Raw genomic sequence first — 23,779 nt, forward strand, 5'->3', positions numbered from 1 at the left:
GCTGCCGACGACGACTATTTTAATTATCCAGGGATTATAGTTTTCAGTTTTTTGACCTTTGGAAATGATGCATCTTAGGTGGACATTTCATTCCCACCAATCTAATAAATGTGGAAATCAAGGACAGTTTCCATGCTCACAATGTATTATGCGAAAATAACCAAACTAAATTTTGATTAAGATTTACTGGACGATTACGCTTAATGATACCGAATAGTACTTATGTAATCTTGACTCTCCACATATTCTAATATCTTTTATCACAGTAAGATGAGTTATAATCTGGCCATTCTATGGTTTTCTGTTGATAACTATTGTTAATTCTCCGAAAATTACATGAGTTCATCTCAGTGTTTTCTTCCAACTTTTACCGTAACTCCGTAAGTGAAGCCCCTTTGCCATTTCCAAAAGATTACAGGAGCAAATGACAATAGAAAGTAATAACAAATTAAGTAAACTACATGTTCTTATTATTTCTTATCTCAGTTTCCTTTTCTTTAGTGCAATTAAGAATTTAAAATATATATATATTCCAAGATTTCCACGTGAGAACGAAGATAGACCTACTCAAATCTTGATGACCAAAGTTTCAAAATCAAAACATGGGATGTTATATTTGACATGCCATTAGCTTAATATTTGTGTCGCTATTAAGTTAAAATTTACATCTAAATTACATTAGAATTCATTTTGTGAGATTCTATACAAGTATTCAAAATAAGAAATGGTGCAGATGAAATGTACAATAATTGGAATTAAACATAACCATACATAGGGTTATACTAAATTCCTCTTTACACAGGTATGATCCTTCCTCGAAAAGATAAAGTGAGAAAATCTAGGATAAAAGGAACATCTACAACACATCACAATGAGATCATTTAAATCGCTATCAACAAGTCTTCTTCAAAGGAGTGCCTCTTATGTGGTGCACCTTGTAATTAAATCGATTATGATAGCTATTAAAATTTTTAAGGTAGTATTTCTCCGACCTACTTGATTTTTATTATTCTAAGATATATTTTACCTTGAATTTCTTCTAACAACGACAACACGTACTGAACTGTTTTAAATATTATTTTCAATATTGGTGTTGTGTCATAACATTGCTGGAATTTCGCAATCACATGTACTGGTTTTCTCTCTCTTTTTTTTTTCTTTCTTTCTTTCTTTTTTTTTTTTTCTATGCTTCGAAGTTTTCATACGACTTTTGTTGCATGTAAAATTTAACCGAACGATGTCAACGATAAGTAACCAAAAATGATCTCTAGAGATGCTTTTACGTCAGTCTACTTGGGGACTTTTAGGATTGTAATTTATGAAATAGCATCATTATGACGAAAGCAATATTTTTATAAATTTAGCATATTTGTTGAGGAAATCATTAGTGGTTCTGATTTTCTTCAATGGAAATAAAACTTGAGTCTTCTACTTAGAGCATCTTTCTAGCACACAAGGTAATATTTGCTTTCTGCTGTTAAGATTATCAACGGAGATCATCGATTGAACTCAGAACAGTGGCAGATCTTCCACTACTATTTTCTTATAGCTCAATGATGAACATGAAATTAATGAGCCACGAATTTGAGTCAAGGAAACAAAGATATACCTTACATGCTGGTGTGATTTAATAGAGACTTATACCCCCTCCCCTTGGGAAAATTTGTAAAAATCTTCCCGAGAATTAATATTAAGAGTTCTGATACGAAATAGATCTTGTAGTGTAGCGCTTTAACATCTACAAGACGACAACCTGCAGCTGCATTACGTAACACATCAATATCACATCAAGCTCCCACTACGGTTTTCGTCAGGTTTTCTTATAGCACTGAAAAATCTTGTTTTCTTTCCTGTCGATTCCATCAAAATCTGTTTGTATTATCTACAGCGACAGCAATCGACTGCCTATTTGACGTTTATTCAATGACTTCTTCAATGTACATTTGAGTTCGGATGACTTCTTGATCATTAACATAATGTTCTATCTTCAGGGTTCTGTGATTGGAGGTATCGATCATTACTCAAGATATCCTTTGCGAAAATATGATAGCAGCATACTGTTGCAAGGCGTGTAAAGACAACAGATTTTACAATGCTTTTCTGGCACAGGTGAATTTGGCGAAAAGTTATGTGCAATCCACTTACCAGAAGTCTTGATTTTCAAATACAGCATGTTGAGTTTATTTTAGTTTAGCGTCCCTTTCAGCAGTGAGGCTATATGAGACGTGAACCTACTGATTAACGTGGAATCCGAACCACATGAGTTCCCGCCGGGAATCGAACCCGGGTCTCCCACGCCATGAAATATAGGATGATACGCACAAGTATCTTCACTGGTAGCTGATGTCAGCAAAGATTCTCTTGTGTTAAAAATGTTGAAAAATACAGATTCTTTTGACACTGAGAGTGCACTCTTATGATTCTGTAACTGTACGTAGTCTTTGATGATCGAACAGCCTACATGTGTTATTATCAACAATCCATGGTGAATCACGCATTCTATTTTGATCACTACACGCAGTTTCTTTCATACATGGTAATTCTTGAGCAGGGAATCTCTAAACACAAATTACTTCATTTTCAAAACAGGTAAGAAGTAAACCAATGAACAATGTATAAAATAAAACTATAAAGCACAAGTTTCAATACAGATGGAATTATCGTTTCAGTGTAGCCAAACCACGGCCAACTACAAATTAAAATTACACGTAAGGAGCTAAAGATTTTTCGATTCATGGAGTTAAAATAAGATTTTAGTTGCTTTCGTCATTAAAAAAAAAAAAAAAAATACAAAACCTAATTATAATTATTATAAAACCTAATTATATTAAGACTATGATTAGATTATTTCAAATTAAGGAAACAAAAAAAAAAATCTGTTTCTCATTGTTATTCGAAGTTCCCTTAATTTTCTGACATTAGAGAATTAAAGTACATTTTTTAAAGTTATACATGTAATTCAAATCCTTGTCAGAGAAATTTATAGCTGATCATATATGTTTGGTTTACGTCACTCTCATTAGTAAGATCAAACAGCTAACATGAAAATTATTAACTTTGCTTCTATTTGCTGATTTCATGAAAATATACCTTGTTCTTTATTAGCTCGATCGAATCAACCCTAATTAATATTTAAATGTACTACGAACTGTTCGAACTATTTAAATGCACTCGAAAATTCTAGAGTATCTCCACAACCAGGTGTAGTATGCTTGCAACATATACAGTGCAGTCATTTAAGCGACTGTTACTCTAAGTCACATTTAACATTAAATACGTTATTTACTGGATTGTATCCAATAACTTATGAATGAACTAACCAATGAAAACACACAACTCTTAAAGTAAATCACTTTTATTGAAATCGAACTATTTTATTTAATCGTTTCTCGAAGCAAGAAAAAAAGAAAAACTTAAAACTCCATCTCTGCACGTAACTGTACCTTTCCTTCTTAAACTACTCATTAGCTGATCATCATTCTTCGCATTCCTCCTGCGTCTTTTCTCATATTCTCTAGTAAATTCCTTTTTATTTCAAGTCCTTACATGAATACATATAAGATGCCCAAAAAGCCAGTTTCCCCCTCAGTGATATTGTGTATCTAATCCTAAAAATTAAAATTAAAACGTCCCTCCGGGCAAACCGTGTTAAGCATTAGTACTACCTGTGCAAAGACAGCTAAATTGTGAGCATCTGACGGTGGCAGTAGGAATTAACGGAAACGAGCATCCAGAATACTGTTGTTGTTCACTACGTACTACGTGTATCACTGAACTACCTTTGTCTTGTGTATGACATGTAGTTTACTGCAGAACAATTTGCATGCTACAATTGAGACGGCAAGCATAGCTGTATATATTGGGCGGATGAAAACCTTTATGTGGTTACTAAGATCCGAATATGCCAAGGTTTCATGTTTAAGATAGGATCGGTGCCAATAGTTTGGTCGGTAATACTTTTTCTCAGGAACTGTAACAGAGGAGTTATACCTTGAGACGCTACAGGATAGTGTGATACAAGAGCTTGAAAACAACCTTACACACTACAATGTTCCATTTATTATTTAGCAGTAAGACAGTGTCTAACCGTACCAAAGGGTTCCTGATCGTAATTTTTAGCATGTACGCTTTGCAGAATGGATCGGATGTCATGGGACATTCGACTGCACTCGTTGCTTATGCGATCTTACAGCTGATTTCACCTTATGAGGTTAAGGATTACTTCTGCGCTGTAGAACTACAAAATTTGAGAGAAGATACAGAAAATGCTTTTGATGAACCTAACGCAAATAAAGGTTTGTTATAAAAAAAATATCCGAATCTGTGTACCATCATTGCTTAGAAAGTATTGTATATGATGGGAAATATGTCGAGCATGTACGGCAGATTGTAGTTGTCTTACTTTTCTCCAGCTGTAAATAGATTTCCCTACTTCAGGTACCATAAATTTGTTCTGTTCTAAGAGAAACTGGATTTGGGCTACTCTATATATATTCAAAACTAGTAGTGTGTATATATATATACAGAAAATGGACGCTTAGACTTTGCAGGATGAAAAAGTTTCCTTCACCATAGACACCCCGAAAGTCAAATAGAAACCCACAAGGAATGGATATAGCCTCCACCCTATACAGCACTATATCTACCACTGAACCACCTTCCCTACATTAATCGAAATATTACGCTCGACTACAAAAATGTAAAAACAACTAATAAGTTTAGTATAAAAAGAAACTTAATTACAAACCTGCATTTCCTTGTAAAATAATTTTTCCAAACATATAATCAAAATGATTGACATGGAGTTCGTAAAACGGTCACCTATTTTATTTCGCACAATTCTTTTCTCGTGACAGTTACAGAAAAACTCTCGACTAAAATGCATTCAAAACTAGAAACAAATTGACGTTTGGAGAAGCACGTGGTACGCTGTTGCCACTTCGTGTGCATCCCGGTAAGTTATCACGTGGAACTGTTCTCTTGAGTCGTAACGAAAAGAAGAATATCTAAATATTGGTTTGTTTGAATGGATGAAAGTATATGTTTGTCATCCCAGTTTGTGCATGTTGGAAAGCGGGAAGGGGGGCTTTGTGAAATCACTTCCACGCACAAAGAAACGAAAGATTAAAATAGCTTCTTTCCTTCTGAAAACACGTGTTTACTAGCGGCAACATTGGAATGTTAAGGTCTGTTGCCAAGGAAACCCTCCACCCACTGTTGCTAAATGACATTTATGATTCGATCCTCACTGAGTGACCGCAATAACTATGTAACGTAGAGTCCCTTTTTCAAAACAAATCTGCACATGTTTTTAAGCTGTCAATTTGTTTCTAGTTTTGAATGCACTTTAGTACTGGAGGGATGGATAAATCTCAATCATAAAACAAAATATAGACAAATGAAATCAACGACAAGAGGAAGAACCCCTCTAATCTAAATGTTTATATTTTTGATGCAAAGAACGCTTAATTGTTAGATTGATTAACAACTGGAATTTTATATCCCTTTCAGGCACCGGGGCTACCGAAAGAAAGGTGCATTATATATATACACAATTTTTTCCTTTTATTTTTCTTCCTTTTCCTTGAAAAAGAGAAGAGTGGACGTGAAACGATTAACTTTTCTTAGATTTCTCTCTCTTTCCCTGTTCTTTGTTTTATTTTCTAGAGACAGAGAGAGGTATTCAATTACCTCACTCTTCACAATTATAAACATTTTCAACACGGAAAATTGGAAACAGTCATTGGAAATTTGGGGGGTTTGTGCAAAAAATTGCCTAAGTCCGCCCTCAACTTACAGTCATAATTTGTTTTTCTTGAACATACCAAACAATACCCTCCTAATTTTTTTATATGTTAAAAAGGAATACCAGAGCTACTTATTTTGAAAATTTGAGGTTGGTGTTGGGTGGGCCTTTTTCAGAAATAACTGCCAAATTTTGACATTTTTTTAAAATTTTTTTCCCTTTGATGGTGAGATTCATATGCTTAACTCCACTTGGGAAGTTCATTAATACAATGTTTTAAAGCTACAAATTCTAAGATTGTTTTAGTGAAAACCATTTTCAAATGTCTTCAATACCTCCAGAGATCTAGCGGTTTCAGTACTTTAAGTCGAAGGCGGACTTACGTGTTTTTTTGCACCAAACCCCCAAATTTCGAATGGCTCCTACAGCAGTCCCTTTTGAGGTAGAGCTGTAAAATTTGACAGGTGTGTTATGTTTGGATACTACAACATTTGTACAAAATTTGATGAAAATCTAAAACACATGAGCCACCTTGATTTATTGATTTCATATGGAATGGGCCCATATACAGAGTGTCTACTAAAATTCCAAAATGAAATTTCGTGACCTTTTCTTTACTAACCATAAAATTTTGTAACACTCCAATAACGAATTTGGGTGCGAATCAGGCCGAATTTTCATGTATGCGATAGAAGGGTGCTTTGCTTGCGACTTTCTAGCGTCCAAAGCCCTTTGGCGGTGAATTTTCACGTTTTACAGAACAAAGTTTTTTTTAGTCAGTATTTATGTGTATACAGATAAAAAAAATAGTGACCCAAAAGCTCAATTTCGTGACTTTTTCTTGACTTTCATGACCGTTTTCTGATTTCGTAACATTCATGGCTTTCCTGACCGACAGACATCCTGATATAGTACTTTAAATATTTACTAAAATTCTACAGAGAACTGGTGGGTCCTGACATTATTTTACGTCTCTATCAGTCACATGTGAACCGGCTTCTTTTGTAAGGTATAGATGAATGTGCATTAGAAATAATGTAAGTAAAAGGTTAATAGTCACGGCAAGAAACAAATCTTATCTCTAGGAAGTACTGTCGAAGAACATCGTCTTCATCGTCAGCTTAGGCACACTTCAAAAAGGATTTAAACCATAAAAAGAATTTTAAAAATGTACGTAGTAAAAATCTTCTTGTCACTATAATTAGACATATGTTAATAATAATTCAATTGTTACTGTTCACTGTTGTTTAGTTTTTTTTTTTTTTTTTTTTCATTATCTTCCAGACGGCGAAAATGAGTAGCAAAAACATTGCTCCAAATGGCATTTATGTCACCTTTATCTGAATTGAGTGCCGGTTTCTCCTTATGAATGTAATAAGCTTCTTTAATTTTCCGTTCAGTTGCTGTTTTTGCTTTTTCGATCAAACATGAATTAACAATGTTGTGGTTATTTTCTTTGAGATGTGATGCCAATCCAGATAACTGTTGTAAGCTACGAGATTTGGATGTGCGAATGTGCTCAGCGATTCTGGTATAAATATTTCTTTTTGTTTGACCTATATACAGATGGTGATCAGAAAAATGGAAACACCTTAACGAAATTGCAACTTACCAGATTAATATGGTGTCGGGCCACCTTTCGCCTTCAGAACAGCCTTGATGCGACGTGGGATGGAGGCATAGAGGTCGTGAATGGTAGCAAGTGAAATTTTACACCATTCCTTGTGCAGGGCATCGGCCAGTTCTGTGAGAGAGGATGGAAGTGGAAATCGTCGCCGGAGTCGTGTTTCCAAGACGGACCACAGATGTTCAATTATGTTGAGATCTGGGGATTGGGCGGGCCAGGGGAGGTGTTGAACTTCATCCCGATGTTCCTCAAACCAAGCTGCAACAACGCCAGCTGTGTGAATGGGTGCATTATCATCCTGGAAGATGGCGTCATTGTCCGGGAACAACATCCGGACCATAGGATGCAAATGGTCTACTAAAATTGCGACATAATCGTTGGCAGTGATTCGTCCGCTAAGTGTGACCACAGGACCCAATGAAAACCTGATATGGCGGCCCACAGCATCACCGAGCCGCCGCCATGTTTCACAGTTGGGCGGAGACACTGCAGATCATAAGCTTCTTTGGGCGTTCTCCACACATAAACACGGCCCGTGGTTGGGTATAGGGTGAAGGATGACTCATCCGACCATATCACACGTTTCCAGTCCTCAACGGTCCAAGTTGCATGGTCGCGGCACCATTTGCGGCGTGCGAAAGCGTTATGGTCCCTGATGAGCGGTTTGGCCCGTGCAACACGACCCCGTAAGTTCATGTCATGTAATTCGCGGCGGACTGTGATTGTAGAAACAGGGTGGGGGAGGTGCTGATTGAGTTCCTCCGTCACTTGCTCCGCAGTAGCACGACGGTTCTGCGTGACAATGCGCTTTAATACCCGGCGTGACCTGTCACTCATGATTTTCTTCCGCCCACTGTTCCGCTTCCTTGATGTGGTTTTCCCGTGTGTTGTGTAGGCCGTCATCACCTTCGACACTGTTCCACGCGACACACCTAACACAGTAGCCACTGCCGTCACACTCACTCCACATAACCGCGCACCAACAATTTGCCCTCTTTGAAAATCTTAGAGGTCTCCCATTTTACACTACCTCTGTCTGCTGCAGCCACTGGACACTGCTGTTCCACTGCGACTGACGTGGTATGGGGACCGACCTAACACACCACCACCAGCGGTCCGGTGCTGCGGGCGCCACGACACCACTGCCAACCCATACATCTGACGTGTTGCCAACTACAGGTGTTTCCATTTTTCTGATCACCATCTGTATATATTTGGTCACATTGACATTTAACCCTATAGACGCCACTACTTTGTTGTGGATCAGTAAAAAATGATTTAAAATTTGTAATATATTTTTCTATAGGTTTAGGAGGAACTTTGGAGACTTTGATGTTATATTTATGCAATGCCTTCTTAATTTTTGCCGAAATATGTGGAACCAGAGGGACACCAATCCAACTGTCTTGTTTGGTATTTGTTGTTGGCCAATGGTGGGTACCGTCGATCTTGTTTCTTGCGGTGACTATTAGCCTTTTACTTTCATTATTTCTAATCATTATCACCGCTCGCAACATAATGATAAATGAATGTGCATTTTTGACGCTATATATTGGATTTTCTCATATCTCTCAGTCCAAGTCATATTCTGGAATCCTAGAGCCCTTTGTTCCTCTTACTTTTACCCTTGCTTGAGGAAAAGCTTCTTCCTTCATTTAACAACGAAGGAATCGAGGCTGACTCTTTGCGAAGTAAACATTTCACTGAACACGCCATTACGACCATATATATACAAATTAGTAGAAACGTATGTAACAACAAACATCAGAAATTCACAGATCTGAGTCGAAGTTGATATACAAGAAAAAGGTGACGTTAGTTGGAATGTGATCCCAACATGTTACCTATGGAACATTCCGAACATGTTACACAGAAAATTTATATATACAAAGATGCCATAGGTCTTGCAATATCTCCACAACCCAAACAGCTGGCGCGTGTATACGCCGTGATCGACCGTAAGTACAAGATCAAACTGATCGAAGGGGTATAGTACCAAGCGAACTATTTAATACAAAGTCTGCTACTCCGTCAGTATCTTCAGTCAGTTTCTAGTGGTAATAACGATGAGAGTAAACACCCTTTGACACGTAAACTGTTATTGTATGAGTTCGAACATGGGCATAATGCTAAGCCAGCAATCCCAGGTGCAGAGAACCATAGTACAGCAACTCGCTGGTTATAGAAATTTCGTGTAGATTGTAAGAATGTCGAATATCAGTGAAGCTTCAACCGCCGCACGGTAGAAGATTCTGAGTAATACGACACGCCATTGAGATAAATCCATTTACCAACACACGACGATTGTCAAACCAACTCGGCAACTCCCAATCTCTGTAATGTGTCAACTTCACGACTCGAGAAAATCAAGAGCTTCCGCATTGTGACAAATGGGTTAATTCCAGCTAAGGCTTGAGGAGAGTATATATATGTGTGCCAATAACTGCAAAATCCGCCGTGATGTGAGTTCCCTGAAACGAATTGTCACATATTTTTTTCCAAAATCCGAATGTGCAAAAACAGTGGTTAAGCAAGAGCCAATTTCGAGAACTGGTCATCAAACAGGATCGTTTCGAGTATAAAGTCATGTTGTGTGTTTAGTAGAATTATGAGAAGTAATTCACTTCAAGTTCACTTCTAACTGTCATATCATCAATGTCGACCTTTACTTCGATGAGTTGGATCGTATGTATACTGAACAACGCCAAAAATATCTTGGACTGGTGAAACGAAAGCACACCTAAAGCAAAACAGGATATCGCAAAACCGCGTAAGCTAGAAACTTGACAGTTTGACAATGCATAGTATTTGTAACCTAAGGCACCACTAAACATGGATTTTCGGAAATTCGACCACGAAGAGTGGGGATGTATATGCGGCAATAGTAAAATGTCCATATATCCGAATCTCTGAAGGTTAGAAACATGAAATTTGGTGTTTATATTTTCAATTAAAATAATTAAAGACATCTTTCAGTTTTCTAATACTTCTTTTATAAGGGAAGAAAAAACACAGAGAAACGGGAGGAGGTTGCAATTGTTAAAATAAGATGGGCAATCTCAAGATCTTTTAAGATTAGAGGCAGGAAATTTCATATTTAGATTTTTCATTTAAAATAATTAAAGATGTGTTTTAGCGTTTTTTTGATATTTCCCCTAGAAAGGACGAAAAACGGTGAGAAGAAAAAAGAACGGGAATTACACTTGTTATAATATGATGGGCGTATCTCGAAATCTCTCAAGATAAGAGACATGAAAATTGGTATTTAGGCTTTTAATTTAAAATAACTGAAGACGTGTTTCAACGGTTGTTTTTCTTGGAAGGGAAGAGAAAAGGCGCTAAGAAAAAAGAGGGGGGTTGCAATTGCTGTAATAAGATGGCCAAATCTCGAAATCCCTTAAGATTAGAAGCATGTTAGGATATGTAACTTGGTATATCAACACCTTATTCAAAACAAGTAGGCGGGTTCAATTCCTGGGGGAGCTCATGTGGTTCGGATTCCACGTTAATCAGTAGGTCCACGTCTCATATAGCCTCACTGCTGAACGGGACGTTAAACTCAAAATCAACTCAACTCAAAACAAGTAGGCATATGCCACAATGTTTCCGAAAATTCGGCTTTTAAAAGAGAAGAAGGGGCATTTTCTATCTATTTTTCTCAATATATAAAAATGGCTTCGTGGTTGTGTCTCATCATAATGAAAAACGGGTAAACCATTTGAAATGATTTTTTGAACAGTCAGCATTGGGTCAACATGGGTTTCTATCACTTCAATTTAATTGAAATGCGTATTCTAAGAGAAAAGGGACTTAATTTTTTCGCAAATAATAATGCCATATACGTATTCTAGCTGTGCAAAGAGTGGAGGCCGAGCAAACGCAGGTGTCTAGCTAGCTAGTCAAACTCTAGTTCAAAAATAGATACTACTGACCTGAAAAGGACGTGTAACCACACCAAGAAGCCACGTATGTAGCTGATCGTACAAATGCTGAATATCTGGGGTATGGTATCCCACGCTTGCTGTAGATTTGTCCCGTTATGATCAAACGTGTTCAATAGGGCTTAAGTCTCAATATCTAGAAAGCCAGGAAAAACGGACTATACCAAGCAGAGTACGCTATAGAGAAGCCAGCAAGAGGTCTCTGACAGCACGAAGCAGCATTGCCACTATTCACGTGTCAAGACTTTTTCGGTGTAACTATAACGACAGTTTTCTTAATTATGTAAAACTGAGTGTCCGTGGTTAGTAACATTAGCATCAAAGTAGGGGCTACCTTTTCCCTTCGCACGTTATAAGAAACTTTAGGGACCATCTCATGATCGTTTCTCTATAGGTTGTCCTGATGGTACGGAGATATGCTGTACCTTGCTGGAGATGTATCCCCACGAAGTGTCCTAAATCAGGGGACAGAACTGTCAACGTCATGAAATGCAACACACACCAATTAAACTCCCCTAAATAAAAATAAGAGACGAGAAGGTATAGCTTATTGCTTCCCGTTGCAGAAAGCCAAGTGTGGCTCTTGTATCACGACTGCGAGCACATGCTATTTTCCCGCTCACCTGAACATCTAGAGATACGTAGACGACAGATACTGTTTCCAAGACAGAAATGACTCATTCCTGAATACTACCGCCTCTGCATCACCCTCGTCACTGCAGTCTCTACCGACAGCATCGAAGAAGTTCTTGACGATAAGCTGGATATGGGTAATCATACGAAATGAACGCGAAAGCTTAAACTTATCTCTAATGATCGAATGTTTAGTGTTCCTGCAATCACATAGTGAACATCACCGATGGACCACTCGCTCCTCATGGCCTATGCAAGTGGTAATTCTGTGAAACTACCTTGCCTTTTCCAGCTTCATTGTACGGCCACGCCTGAAATCACGTAACTGCACAGTGGGCATTCTCTCGCTTCGTCCTAGCATTGCGGACGCAAACTGTAATATACACACAACTACACTCATGTTGCCCGAAGACACTGAAACTACTAGCACATTCTCCCTAGATTTGCATTCTGTAGTGTGAATTTCATTCGAATCAATATATAATGGGTATTAAATGCGATTCCATCAGTATATGTAGAATTTCAATATGCACTTCTTTCGTGTCTTTCTACAGACATCAAGAGGAGATTGAAGGATCTTACAACGCACTACCAAAAGCATTCGATGTGACGGGCCACGTAGCGTCAGTAGAAATTTCTGACATGACAGAGACGTTGGTTCACATAACCTAAAAACAGAAATCCATAGGAATTGTTCTCCGAATCATGAAAGCAGGCTATCCACGCTCATAGTCGGGCCCACTGTTAAGATGTTAATTTTACGATATCCCGATGACCGTACCAAAATGTTAAGAGGGTCCATCAAACAAGAAGATGACATTTACCGATATTTAAGACCCAGGCTACCATTCTAACGTTTCCAGAAAGAAATATGCAGTCGCAATTTACACATAACAATAGTATAATAAAAAAATAAAAAAATAAAAAAGATAAAGCAAGTCTCTTTTTCCAGCTGCACATCACACATTAATTTTGCGACTATTAACCAACTTTATATTCCATGATGTCATAGAGTTTATTTCTCTCTAACGGTACCGATGAACTCATCCCTTCAACATCAAACATGAAGTCTATAAAACCTCCCCATCATGATCTAACACATCAAAATTTTACGTATTGCCTGAATATTATACCCAGTAAAATATGGTTGTTTGAAAAGAAATGTGGACAGTTGTTTTCAAAATTCTCTTTCACTTTCTTGCTAATTTCTTTGGACTACGAAAATAACTTCTTCGCATATTTATTGGTACTACAAAATTCTGATGGTCACGTAATTTGATAAGTTCACAGTTTATCTCTGCTGATTGTCCCACTGGCAACTAATTCTCTCAAATCTTCATAATGCACATGACGATATTTATGACTAGCACCTGTAACTTACTCAAATCTTGCGAGTCACTGTATACAGAAACTTTCAGCTATGTACCTATAGTGAATAACATATTTATACGGTCATCAATGATGACTACACATACGCATACGTAGCACTGACACTGACTACCCTCAATCACATACTGAATCCACTTTTTCCCTTTCTTTACGCATATCAAGGTGAGCTGCTCTTCCTTTCGTGATTGATTTCATATTTCTCTCGTGATTTGTTCCTCAATTGTGACTAACTCGTCGCAATTACAGAATGTATTCATAGATACAAGGCTATGATCGACAGTTTTTTTTTTTTCTTAACTATTTCTTATCAAAAACAGCTTGTAGAGGTATGCCACAGATGCTGTATAGGTATTTGTCACAGATGTTCAGATACGCATTGTCGTAAGATTAATAGAACAGTTAAAACACAGGAGGAAAAGGTCCGCAACACAAAGAACGAAATACTTAATTAAGGAAAAACTGAGTAAAACAAAACAAGATGAATTCCATGAAACATGCCAATGATTATTTCCCCTAATAAAACTGTAGAAACTTACCTTCTTCTCAACTTTGAACATTCCATTGCTGCCCAGCATGTAGCTCTGTGAGCCCAAAGAGGTTTAATATCACATACAAAGCATTGCCAGTCTTCAGCTTCAATCTCCGTAAGAAAAGACCGCGTCAAATTTCTCTTAATGCATGCCTACGAGAAAATAGTATAATCTAATCAATCGCAGTTTCGAAGTAGAAAGAAGAGTAAGCGATACCGCAAAAGTAAATTTATTACATTACCATATTTTGACCTCTTTCCTTCTTCCCATATCCATTGAATGACGTAGGCAAAATAGGTTATATGCTCTTGACTATGTTGGGAAAGCTTGTAGGTAAAAGAAAAAGAGCAAGATCGAGCACTGCACGATAAAATTATCACAATTCAATTCTGAAGAACATACAGAAGTATTTCTATTTGTATATTTCTAGCAAAAACAATTTCTGAAATTTTTAGCGTAAGAAATCAAAGAAGGATACCACAATAAACAAGATGATATGGACTACTGTTTTTCTCTTAATGTGTTGCAAGCTATTACACACTAAATGATTGCCAGTTCAGCTTACATTACTTGCATCAAGTCCTCAAACACGAACTTTCCTCACCCCTTTGTCAATTCACGTACTAATGTACACTCATGCCCAAAATTGTTGTCGCATGTCTATAAATATGTTATTGTATTAATATAATTTGATAACGAATTCTCCCGGTATTTCTTATAATGTTAGTATGTGTATAATTGGCAAAGACATGTATGTAGCAAATTTCATGTCAAAAGAGCATTAAATAAAAACAATAAAACGAAAACAAAACTTTCTTGTCCATTTAGCAATATTTTGTTTTACTCATTCTAATTTTCGTATTTATAATTCTTTTCCTATGAAATTTACCACAAACATGCATTTCCCAATTATACACATAGTATCAGTATTAAAAGTACCCTGCAAAATCATTATCAAATTACGTTCTTACAAGAAGACAGTTATAGATATGCGACAATTATTTTGGACATGAGTGTACGTCGAAAATTATCTCTCATGTAAGTACTTTAAAAAAGAACTTCCTAATTATGCAGGGAGTTAACATTTTTTCTTCTTCTTATACAGTTCAATGTTACGTTAAAATTTCAGTTTTTAGAACTCGTACAAATTTGACTGTTGATAATATTCTTGATGTTCAGATCGGAAAACAAACACAATAACAATTTAGTTTTAGTTGGCGGAAATTATGATCACTGTATTGCGTTTGTTATTTGCTTTAAAGAGTAAACTGGGGGTAAATACAAAAATATTAATAAGATGTATTAGTAGGTTTGGACGAGAGTAAAAATTGACTTATAATTCGGTCTGTTACATTTAAAGTTTAATTATCTGCTTCATCTTGACGTGTTTAATGTTACGCTGTCTGTGTTAAGTTTGTTCCTTACGGAGCTTCTGATTATACAGAACAAAATATTTCAATAAAATATGAGATATTAAGACAATTAACACTTGTAACTATTGAATTCTTTTTAATTTTGACCATGTAACATTTCACAATCTGTCAGAAGCTACCTGAAGCGCAAAGAATGATTTTGTAAGCACCCAAGCAAAATAATATATAAATCATATAAATTTTCTTAAAGTCGTATCACCTCCATAAAATCATTGCCAGTATTACGGGGAACTACATTCAGGTTTTCTGTTTATGTACTTTTGCAAAGAGATTTTGGAGCGTATTTATATTGTCGACTAAAAATAATTGAGTATCCCATTATACAGGGTCTCCAATATACAATGCAGCCCGGAGTTTGGCATAGTAGAACTTTTGAACCTGAAGTGATACACAAATAATGTTTATACCAAAATAAAGCCTTGTTCATGCATATATTTTTAAACTAGGAAGCAACGATTGAAGTACACTAGGAACCACACAGTGTTGCCAGATGTAACCGAAGGTGTAAATAAATCTTTTTGCAAAACATGTAAATTGACTCATAACTCATACGTATGGATGTTCTGTCGTTAATTTTCAGTTTGTTTAGTTGGAGTAGCTTGGAAACTATGGAGCAGAAAAAAGAATTTTCATTTCCACCGAAAACTAATCGGATGAAGCCTCTGTAAGGGGGAAGTAGGGAAATCGTAGTTTTCATAAATTAACACTGAATTGGCAACCCTGCTGATGTTTCAGTGCGTCAAAAGGTGTGTTAAGGATCTGTCTACATTATGCAATTCCTGAAAACAATGAAAAACGAACTTTGAAATTATCATGATAAAATTTTTACTTACATGCACCCGGCAACACTGCTATTCATTTCTATGGGGCTATTTAAAACAAGAGGTACCGTAATTGCGGGCTACTTGGACCCTTAAGGGGCTACTTGGACCCATACCAAAAACTCGTTTAAAGTCCCATATGAAATGCAATAATGAGTGAGTTCAGAGTTAGATCCGTTAGATGGGATCATAATGCAGAAGTACACACATTGAAACTAGTTCTGTGGTAGGCTACGATTGAGCAGCATTGGTGAGAAAGGTCGATGACGAAAAGAGTGTATTTATTGAGCGCCAAACTTTTATGTGTGGACACTATTTGCAAGGAAGTGGAACCAATGCTAAGTAAACACATAAGTAGTTACATATAGGTTAATGACACTGACATGGTAAACTTTCTCATATACAATAAGACGTGTGCGTAATTGCATTATACAGTATATGAAGTGGGTACATATAACCTGGAAAACATGGATATTTTGTCCCACATCTTTTGTTATCTTTATCCCACCCCATCCTTTGTTATCTTTATCAATGAAAAATAAAGGTCTGTTGTCACGTGTCACACAAGTAAGGACTTTTCATTGTTTCCTTAAGGATACCGGTACAAAATGGTACATCAATATAAAAGTTTGCCTGCAGGTCGAACATATGCTGATTTTTCATAACAGCTTGAAGAATTTTTACCAGCAATACAGTCGGGGAAAATGTCGCGAAAAGAAACAGAAGCTCACTTCAAGATAAGTCGTTCCACCATAGAAAGAAGATTAAAGAATAGGTCAAGGCAGAATCCAAGCCATCTGAAAGTGTTCACTGAAGAAGAAGAATTAGCCTTCGCTAGTCATCTTGATAAAGTTTTTGATTTCGGATTCCTCGTTAATTAACTTGATTTCAGATTTATTGTGAAGTCCTATTTAGCCATGCATGGGAGAACTGTCATTGCTTTCTAAGACAATCTTCCCAGTCGAGATTGAGTGAAGTTATTTTAGAAAATGCACCTCCAGTCAACGACTAAATTCGCTGCTAATATAGATAGGGCTCGTGCAGCTGCAGAAGAAAACGTAATCAGCTATTACAATCATTATATTTGATAGTACCTCTTAACATGTTCTCTTTGTGGTTTGCAGTAAATAAGAAGTGTTGTTCTTGGAACACCTACGTCCTACTTAGTCTCAGAGCAGATTTCAATGGTTTTCTGTAGGAAAATATGGGGGTGGGTTCAAGTAGCCCGAACGCGAGTCTTACTTGGACCCATTTTTTACAATAATCGCCTGTGCTTTGTTTTCAATATATGTAACTAAAACTGTCCTCGATATGTGCAATAAAGCCTGTAGTTCCACTTAATATGGGTTATGACAATAACTTTCGAGTTTTCGTGGATGAAAATAGGCCGAAAGAACGAATTTGTTGCAAAATTGGGTCCAAGTAGCCCGCATCTACGGTATACAACAATTCTCGAACTATTCAAGACCTGGAAACGAACATTCGCAGTGCCACTGAGAACACATTAATACTTCTAATCTTCATAAAGTTGCTGCCAACCTGATGAAACGTGTGAACCACTGTTTGAATCAAAACAGGGGACGCTCCCAGCATCCGCTGTAGAGCTGGTAACTCATTTCTGATAATAGCAGTGTTGCCGGGTGCATGTAAGTAAACGTTTTATCATGATAATTTCAAAGTTTGTTTTTCATTGTTTTCAGGAATTGCATAATGTAGACAGATCCTTAACACACCTTTTGATGCACTGAAACATCAGCAAAGTTGCCAATTCAGTGTTAATTTATGAAAACTACGATTTCCCTACTCCCCCCTTACAGAGGCTTCATCCGATTAGTTATCGGTGGAAATGAAAAATTCTTTTTTCTGCTCCATAGTTTCCAAGCTACTCCAACTAAACAAACTGAAAATTAACGACAGAACATCCATACGTATGAGTTATGAGTCAATTTACATGTTTTGCAAAAAAAAAAAAAAAATTATTTACACCTTCTGTTACATCTGGCCTGTGTGGTTCCTAGTGTACTTCAATCATTGCTTCCTAGTTTAAAAATATATGCATGAACAAGGCTTCAGTTTGGTATAACCATTATTCGTGTATCACTTCAGGTTCAGAAGTTCTACTATCCCAAACTCCGGGTTGCATTGTACCTAGTCTAGCCATAAATTTTGTCACACACTTTTTTGTGAATATATGAAATACGGTTTGAGATTTTTCAATTTTCTTTTAATATGCTATAACCTCAAACATTCTTTACAATTGGCACCTATCAAACTTCAAAATGTCCACCATTGGCATGCACACAGGTTTTGAGTCTCTTGGGCTAGTCATCTATTGCAGTACGGAGAGTATCAATCGGAAAATCCGCCACTGCTGCCACCAAGGAACGCTTCGAACTCTCAAATGAAGGGTGTCTTTTCTTGCAGACCATGTCTTCTAACACTGCCCACAGTTTGTAGTCCAGAGGGTTTAAATCGGGGCTACCAGAAGGCCTCTCAGCACTGGAGATGAAATCTGGTACATTGGCCTCCAACCACTGTTGTGTCATCCTTGCCTTATGAGCTGGCGCAGAATCCTGCTGGAAGGACCAGTGATCACTGTTAAACATGGTGTCACTCAAGTCCTTCACAATAGGCTCCAGAACAGTTTCCACATATACCCTAGCACTTGTTTTTACACCTTACTCACAAAAGTAAAGTCTGGTGTGGCCTTCATACCTCACCCCCCACCACACCATGACTGAGGAGGGGTGGGGACCTCTGAACCTTAGGAACTCTCCCACGAGCTTCTCGAGAGCTTGCCGCATATATCCTATCATTTTGGCGGTTAAAGCTCTCTTCAATGGTAAAGATTTTCTCGTCGGTAAAGAGGATTTGCCGATGTCCATTGTTGGCATACCGCTGTAGGTGCTGTTTTGCTTTCAGTTTCCTCTCCTGCTTCAGTTGTGGTGTCAAGAAATGCCCCGTACTACGCCGATAAGCTCTGACCTTCAGTTCTTAGGAAAGTAGCCTGGACATTGATCTTGGGGCCATGTTGAGCTCCCGTGCCATGATCTTCTGCTTCCGGAGTGGATTTCGCCGCACACGAGCAGCCACTGCTTTAACAGCTGTCACTGTTCTCACACTGCGAGGACGACCATCCCTTGGCCGGTCAGTGCACTGCAAGTCTCAGTAAACCGCTGGATTGTCCGGTAAACAAATCTTTTGCTGATTTTCAGATGTTTCAGCAGTTTAAAAATCTCACTTGGTGAATTTCCACCCTTATGTAAGGCAAACACTGCAACTCTATTTTCGTACTTACCCTACTCCATGCTTAAGCGAAACAGATCCACCCATTCTCTTTCCCTGTTCGACACACACTGGCCAGGGCTGACCTTGAGCTAAATTGTACCTTGTCACCTGCCAAAACCAAAAGTTTGTAACTGTATTTATGGCTAGACTAGGTATATTGGACACCCTGTAGTAAGTAAATCAGATACACTAATCATGTATGTCATGTAAATCACTGCCATGAATTGTGTGTAAAAGTGACAATAAAACCCAATTTACGATGCAGTAACGCACAAAACCTCTCCAATTTCAGCAACTGTCACATCGACTTAGCAGCCTGAATTGCATAACTCAATTACCGATAACAATGCAGATTTATCCTCAGTGCAAAACGAGATGGAATTTCCACAATCCTTTATATGCGAAACGATACAAGATTATAATCGTAAGAAATCATGAATATTTTAAACTGAAAACACAAAAAACCTGAAAAAAATTCCGTAATAATTTGCATTAGAACATTGTGCTTTCCCATACAACTTACTCCGGCACAACAGTAGCACACAGGATTTATGTCATTTGAATAATAAAGTTCGTCGGCTCCAGCATCAGAGAGCTTCGTTGGTACTCAAAGAATTACAAAAGAGTATGATAAAGATCCTATTATAGAGTTAATATTTGCAACCTTTCACAAGATGCATGATGATGCATGAAGATTTGACAGACCTACTTACTAGCCCGATTGATTAAGGTCACAAGGAAATATAATACAGTGAAACTATATGCATGCAAGTTGTAAGTTCTATAGCATAGTTGATGTAAGTTGCTCGATATTATACTGTTATACATTTAATAATAATAATAATAATAATAATAATAATAATAATAATAATAATAATAATAATAATAATAATAATATACAGGGTGCACTATTTATCTTGATACGCCGTTGTAGCTTATAAACTAAAAAACAAAAGCGCTGAAATTTTGTACTACGCAAATATTGGCAGGCGGACATTGTTGGACATACTCTGTGATATCTATCTCCAAGTTAACAGTATTGCCAATCAAAAGTTATATTTTTTTTCAAATGGCACTACGTCAGGTTATTACGTATTCAAATCTATTTGTCAAACAAAAACTTACAGTACCACATTTGTTATTAAGTACTACAAATTAAGGACTCTACAGTATCACAAACATTCAACTTTTGGTCTTCTCTACAGCAGTAGCAACGCAAGTGAACCGCGCGGGACAACCTACTTTAATGTCTAATACTATAATAATTCCATCAAGGATTTCGACTGAACAAGGATACAAGGGATCGAAAAATTGATTTTTTTTTTTTTTTTCAAAAGCTTTTTACTTCTAACAACTATGTAGATAAGTACTTCATCCAATTGCATGGATAGCTTAAAATAGACGTGAAAATCACAATGCTGTTTATACCAATTTAATACCTCAAATTGTTCTAGAGCAGTGGTTCTCGAACTTTCCGATAACACGGACCCCCTGTTCATTCGGAAAGTGATCTGTGGACTCCTTGCAATGCTATCTGAAATTTCACATGTTATTAAAAAATATATACCAATTAACAATAGAATTACCACAGACAAGAAAAAGATCTAGAAAAATAATGCATTTTTTTTCTAAATCCACTTGATAAGCAATGTTCTTGAATGTGGGATCACTAATGTGAGGAATGAAATTCTTTGTTTTTCCATAATTGCATCGAAATCTGGAATAAGTTTAGTCACCATCAATCTTAAGTCCGATTCCACATTAAGACGATTTCGCTTTAAGGTTTTAATACTGCAAAGGGGAGAAAAGATCTGCTCACATATGTAAGTAGTAGGGAAAGGCATCAAATGTTGCAACGCCTTTTTAGACAACTCTTCATACTTACAGCGCACACGCAACCAAAAGTTACAAAGTTCATTGAAAACGTTTTTCCATTAAGTATCGCAGGATACTTCCAATAGCTGTTCTTGTTCTGTGCTAGAGAGATTCATATTTTGTGTGTCATGGATTTCTACATTACTGAAAAGATTTTCAATTCAACCATTACCACGTTGTGGGTCAGGGAAATATCGAAAACTTGCAGCTAATGCTTTTGAGTCTCCTACAAGTGTTTTGTACATTTCAAGAGAGAGTTTTTCATCTGAAGAATCAATGAAATCCCCGAACACTGAAAATGATTAATAGTTATTGTTTTGTGCTTGTACTCCCCACAGCTGCAGTTTTTGCCTTAAGGATTAAAAACATGTGGGACAGTTAGCCAGCTTACCTTAACGTTTATGTTGTTGTGCCAATACTGTATAGATTTTTTAATTACTACCAATCATTTTATTTTATATTTTAATTATTACCTTCCTTGCTGAATCAACCCTTACCTATGTTAAGTTTCGGACCTTTAAAAAAATCAAAAGTAAGTATTTCTATTTTATTCTCGGCTCCGGATAAAATTTTTTGAGCCTACAACATTTATTTAAACAATACAAATAATACTGAACTTACTTTGCAGAAAACGGATGTACATTTGCTGCAGCAATACAAGGTTCCACCTTGAGCGCACCAACGACAATATTTATCAGTTCCATCTTCATCCCCGGAGAATTCGCCATCCCCATAAAATGATACACACGACTGAAAAGGAAAATTATACTTTTATGAAGAACTGTACATATATACTGCAGCTGTTAGAATTTATATATTTCCTTGTACATATATAATTCTCTGCTTTAAATCTGTTCACTCCCGATGCAATATGCATCATTATTGCATCTTTCACGTTGAAGAAGATTTATAATTTAATGTTCATAAGGAGTAAGAACTGTATTTTCTATGCGAAAGATTAAAATGTTCTAAAGTTCAAAAGCTATAGAACTGCTCGCCAAAAAATAGTTGATTGGACTGAAATTAAGCTATCCAGCATGAGGCTATCCAGCATGGATCTATAGTGTAAGGTGGAACACGAACCACCGTAATGCATTCGAATTTCAAGTTTCTTTCATCAGAAATCGAACCAGGAATTCCGTACACTACAAGCGCATGCGCTAGATCAGCGGCGGGCTCCTTGTCGAAATCATTAAAAAAAGGACGTTATATTGCGATGCGAAAAGAATGGAAATGAATAGTGAAGGAACGAAGTCATATAGATATATAACACATTAAGCACATGCACATGCTTAAAAAACGTGTTTGCACACAGAAAATAGTACCAGAATTAGAAAATCGTACACGAGGACAGCTGGAAAAGTTTCTGCAAATTAACAGTGGCGCTAGTGTTCCAAGATCATAAAATTCGGAAGAATGGATCTTCTTATGCTTAAATTATCTTTGTTTAAGCCCATTCGTTTATTTTTCACAGCAGTTTGAAGTAGTTTTGTGTGAGAAATGGAACTCTCCCGTAAACATTTCCGTGCTTATTTTTTTTATTATTATTATTATTTTTTTTTTTTTTTTTTATTAATGATTTCATATCTAGTTTGACACCGAAGAAATGCACCGAGCGACTTTATTTGGCTTTTGAGGACGAAGTATCATCCAATAGGATTGTGTACAACTGGTTTTCCGAATTCCAGTCTGGTTGCACATTTCTTAGTGATGAATGATTGAGAGTGATCAATATGTGACATATCGTGAGATTCACGCACTCTTGAACATTCACATGAAAGCAATTTGGTATAGTCACCTGTACGCACGAAAACTTTCAAACCATTGGATCCCACACTATCTGATCAAAGCTCATGTCAATTGATGCGAAGAAATGCTCAAAAAATGCAACCAAGGTAAGACAAATATGATGTACTACATCGTACTACAGACAAAACTTGGATCTATTCATACGAACCAGAAACTAAACAGCAATCTACTGTTTGAATGTTTCAATATGAGCCGAAACCAACAAAAAGTTTTCGTTCGAGGAATTCTGTCAAGCAAATGATTGCTTGTTTGTTCGGTTATACCAGACATGTGGTATACAAAATTTGTTTGCCTGAAGTCACCAATGACTTGCGTAAAACAAACTCAAATCGTCGCATCACTCTTCACCATGAAAACGACAATTACTACTTAGTATACCAAACTATTGGCTTTTTGTCCAGTCAAAATATCGAATTAATGACTCATTGTCCGTACTCTCCTGATTTAACACCTAACAACTTCTTTTTGGTTAAATTTATTACTTTATGGTAACGTACGAGTAATTTTGTCTATGCTAGCCTTTTCTGTTAGCTAAAAAATTCATCTATGATCACATCAATGCAAATCTGTAATTTTTAGTAATGTAAGGAATAAAAAAAAAAAAATCCATCTTAATTTTTGTATATTTTGTTGCAAAGTATCATGTACAAACATACAGTCTTAAAATATAAGGTAAATTATGAAATA

General features: G+C 36.8%; 1 protein-coding gene across 1 annotated transcript in view; it reads right to left on the reverse strand.

Annotated features, from left to right (window-relative positions):
• The window catches only part of LOC145680958 (uncharacterized), a gene marked incomplete in the record, with an annotated part of 264,706 nt that overhangs the window by 207,826 nt on the left and 33,101 nt on the right, over window positions 1-23,779 (reverse strand). Inside the window, 2 exon segments of the mRNA XM_081752173.1 lie at window positions 13,873-14,018; window positions 21,905-22,033. Coding sequence (XP_081608299.1) covers window positions 13,873-14,018; window positions 21,905-22,033 — 275 coding nt within the window.

The sequence above is a fragment of the Thermobia domestica genome, chromosome 3 (genome assembly GCF_964235325.1).
Source record: "Thermobia domestica chromosome 3, izTheDome1.hap1.1, whole genome shotgun sequence".
Classification (NCBI taxonomy): domain Eukaryota; kingdom Metazoa; phylum Arthropoda; class Insecta; order Zygentoma; family Lepismatidae; genus Thermobia; species Thermobia domestica.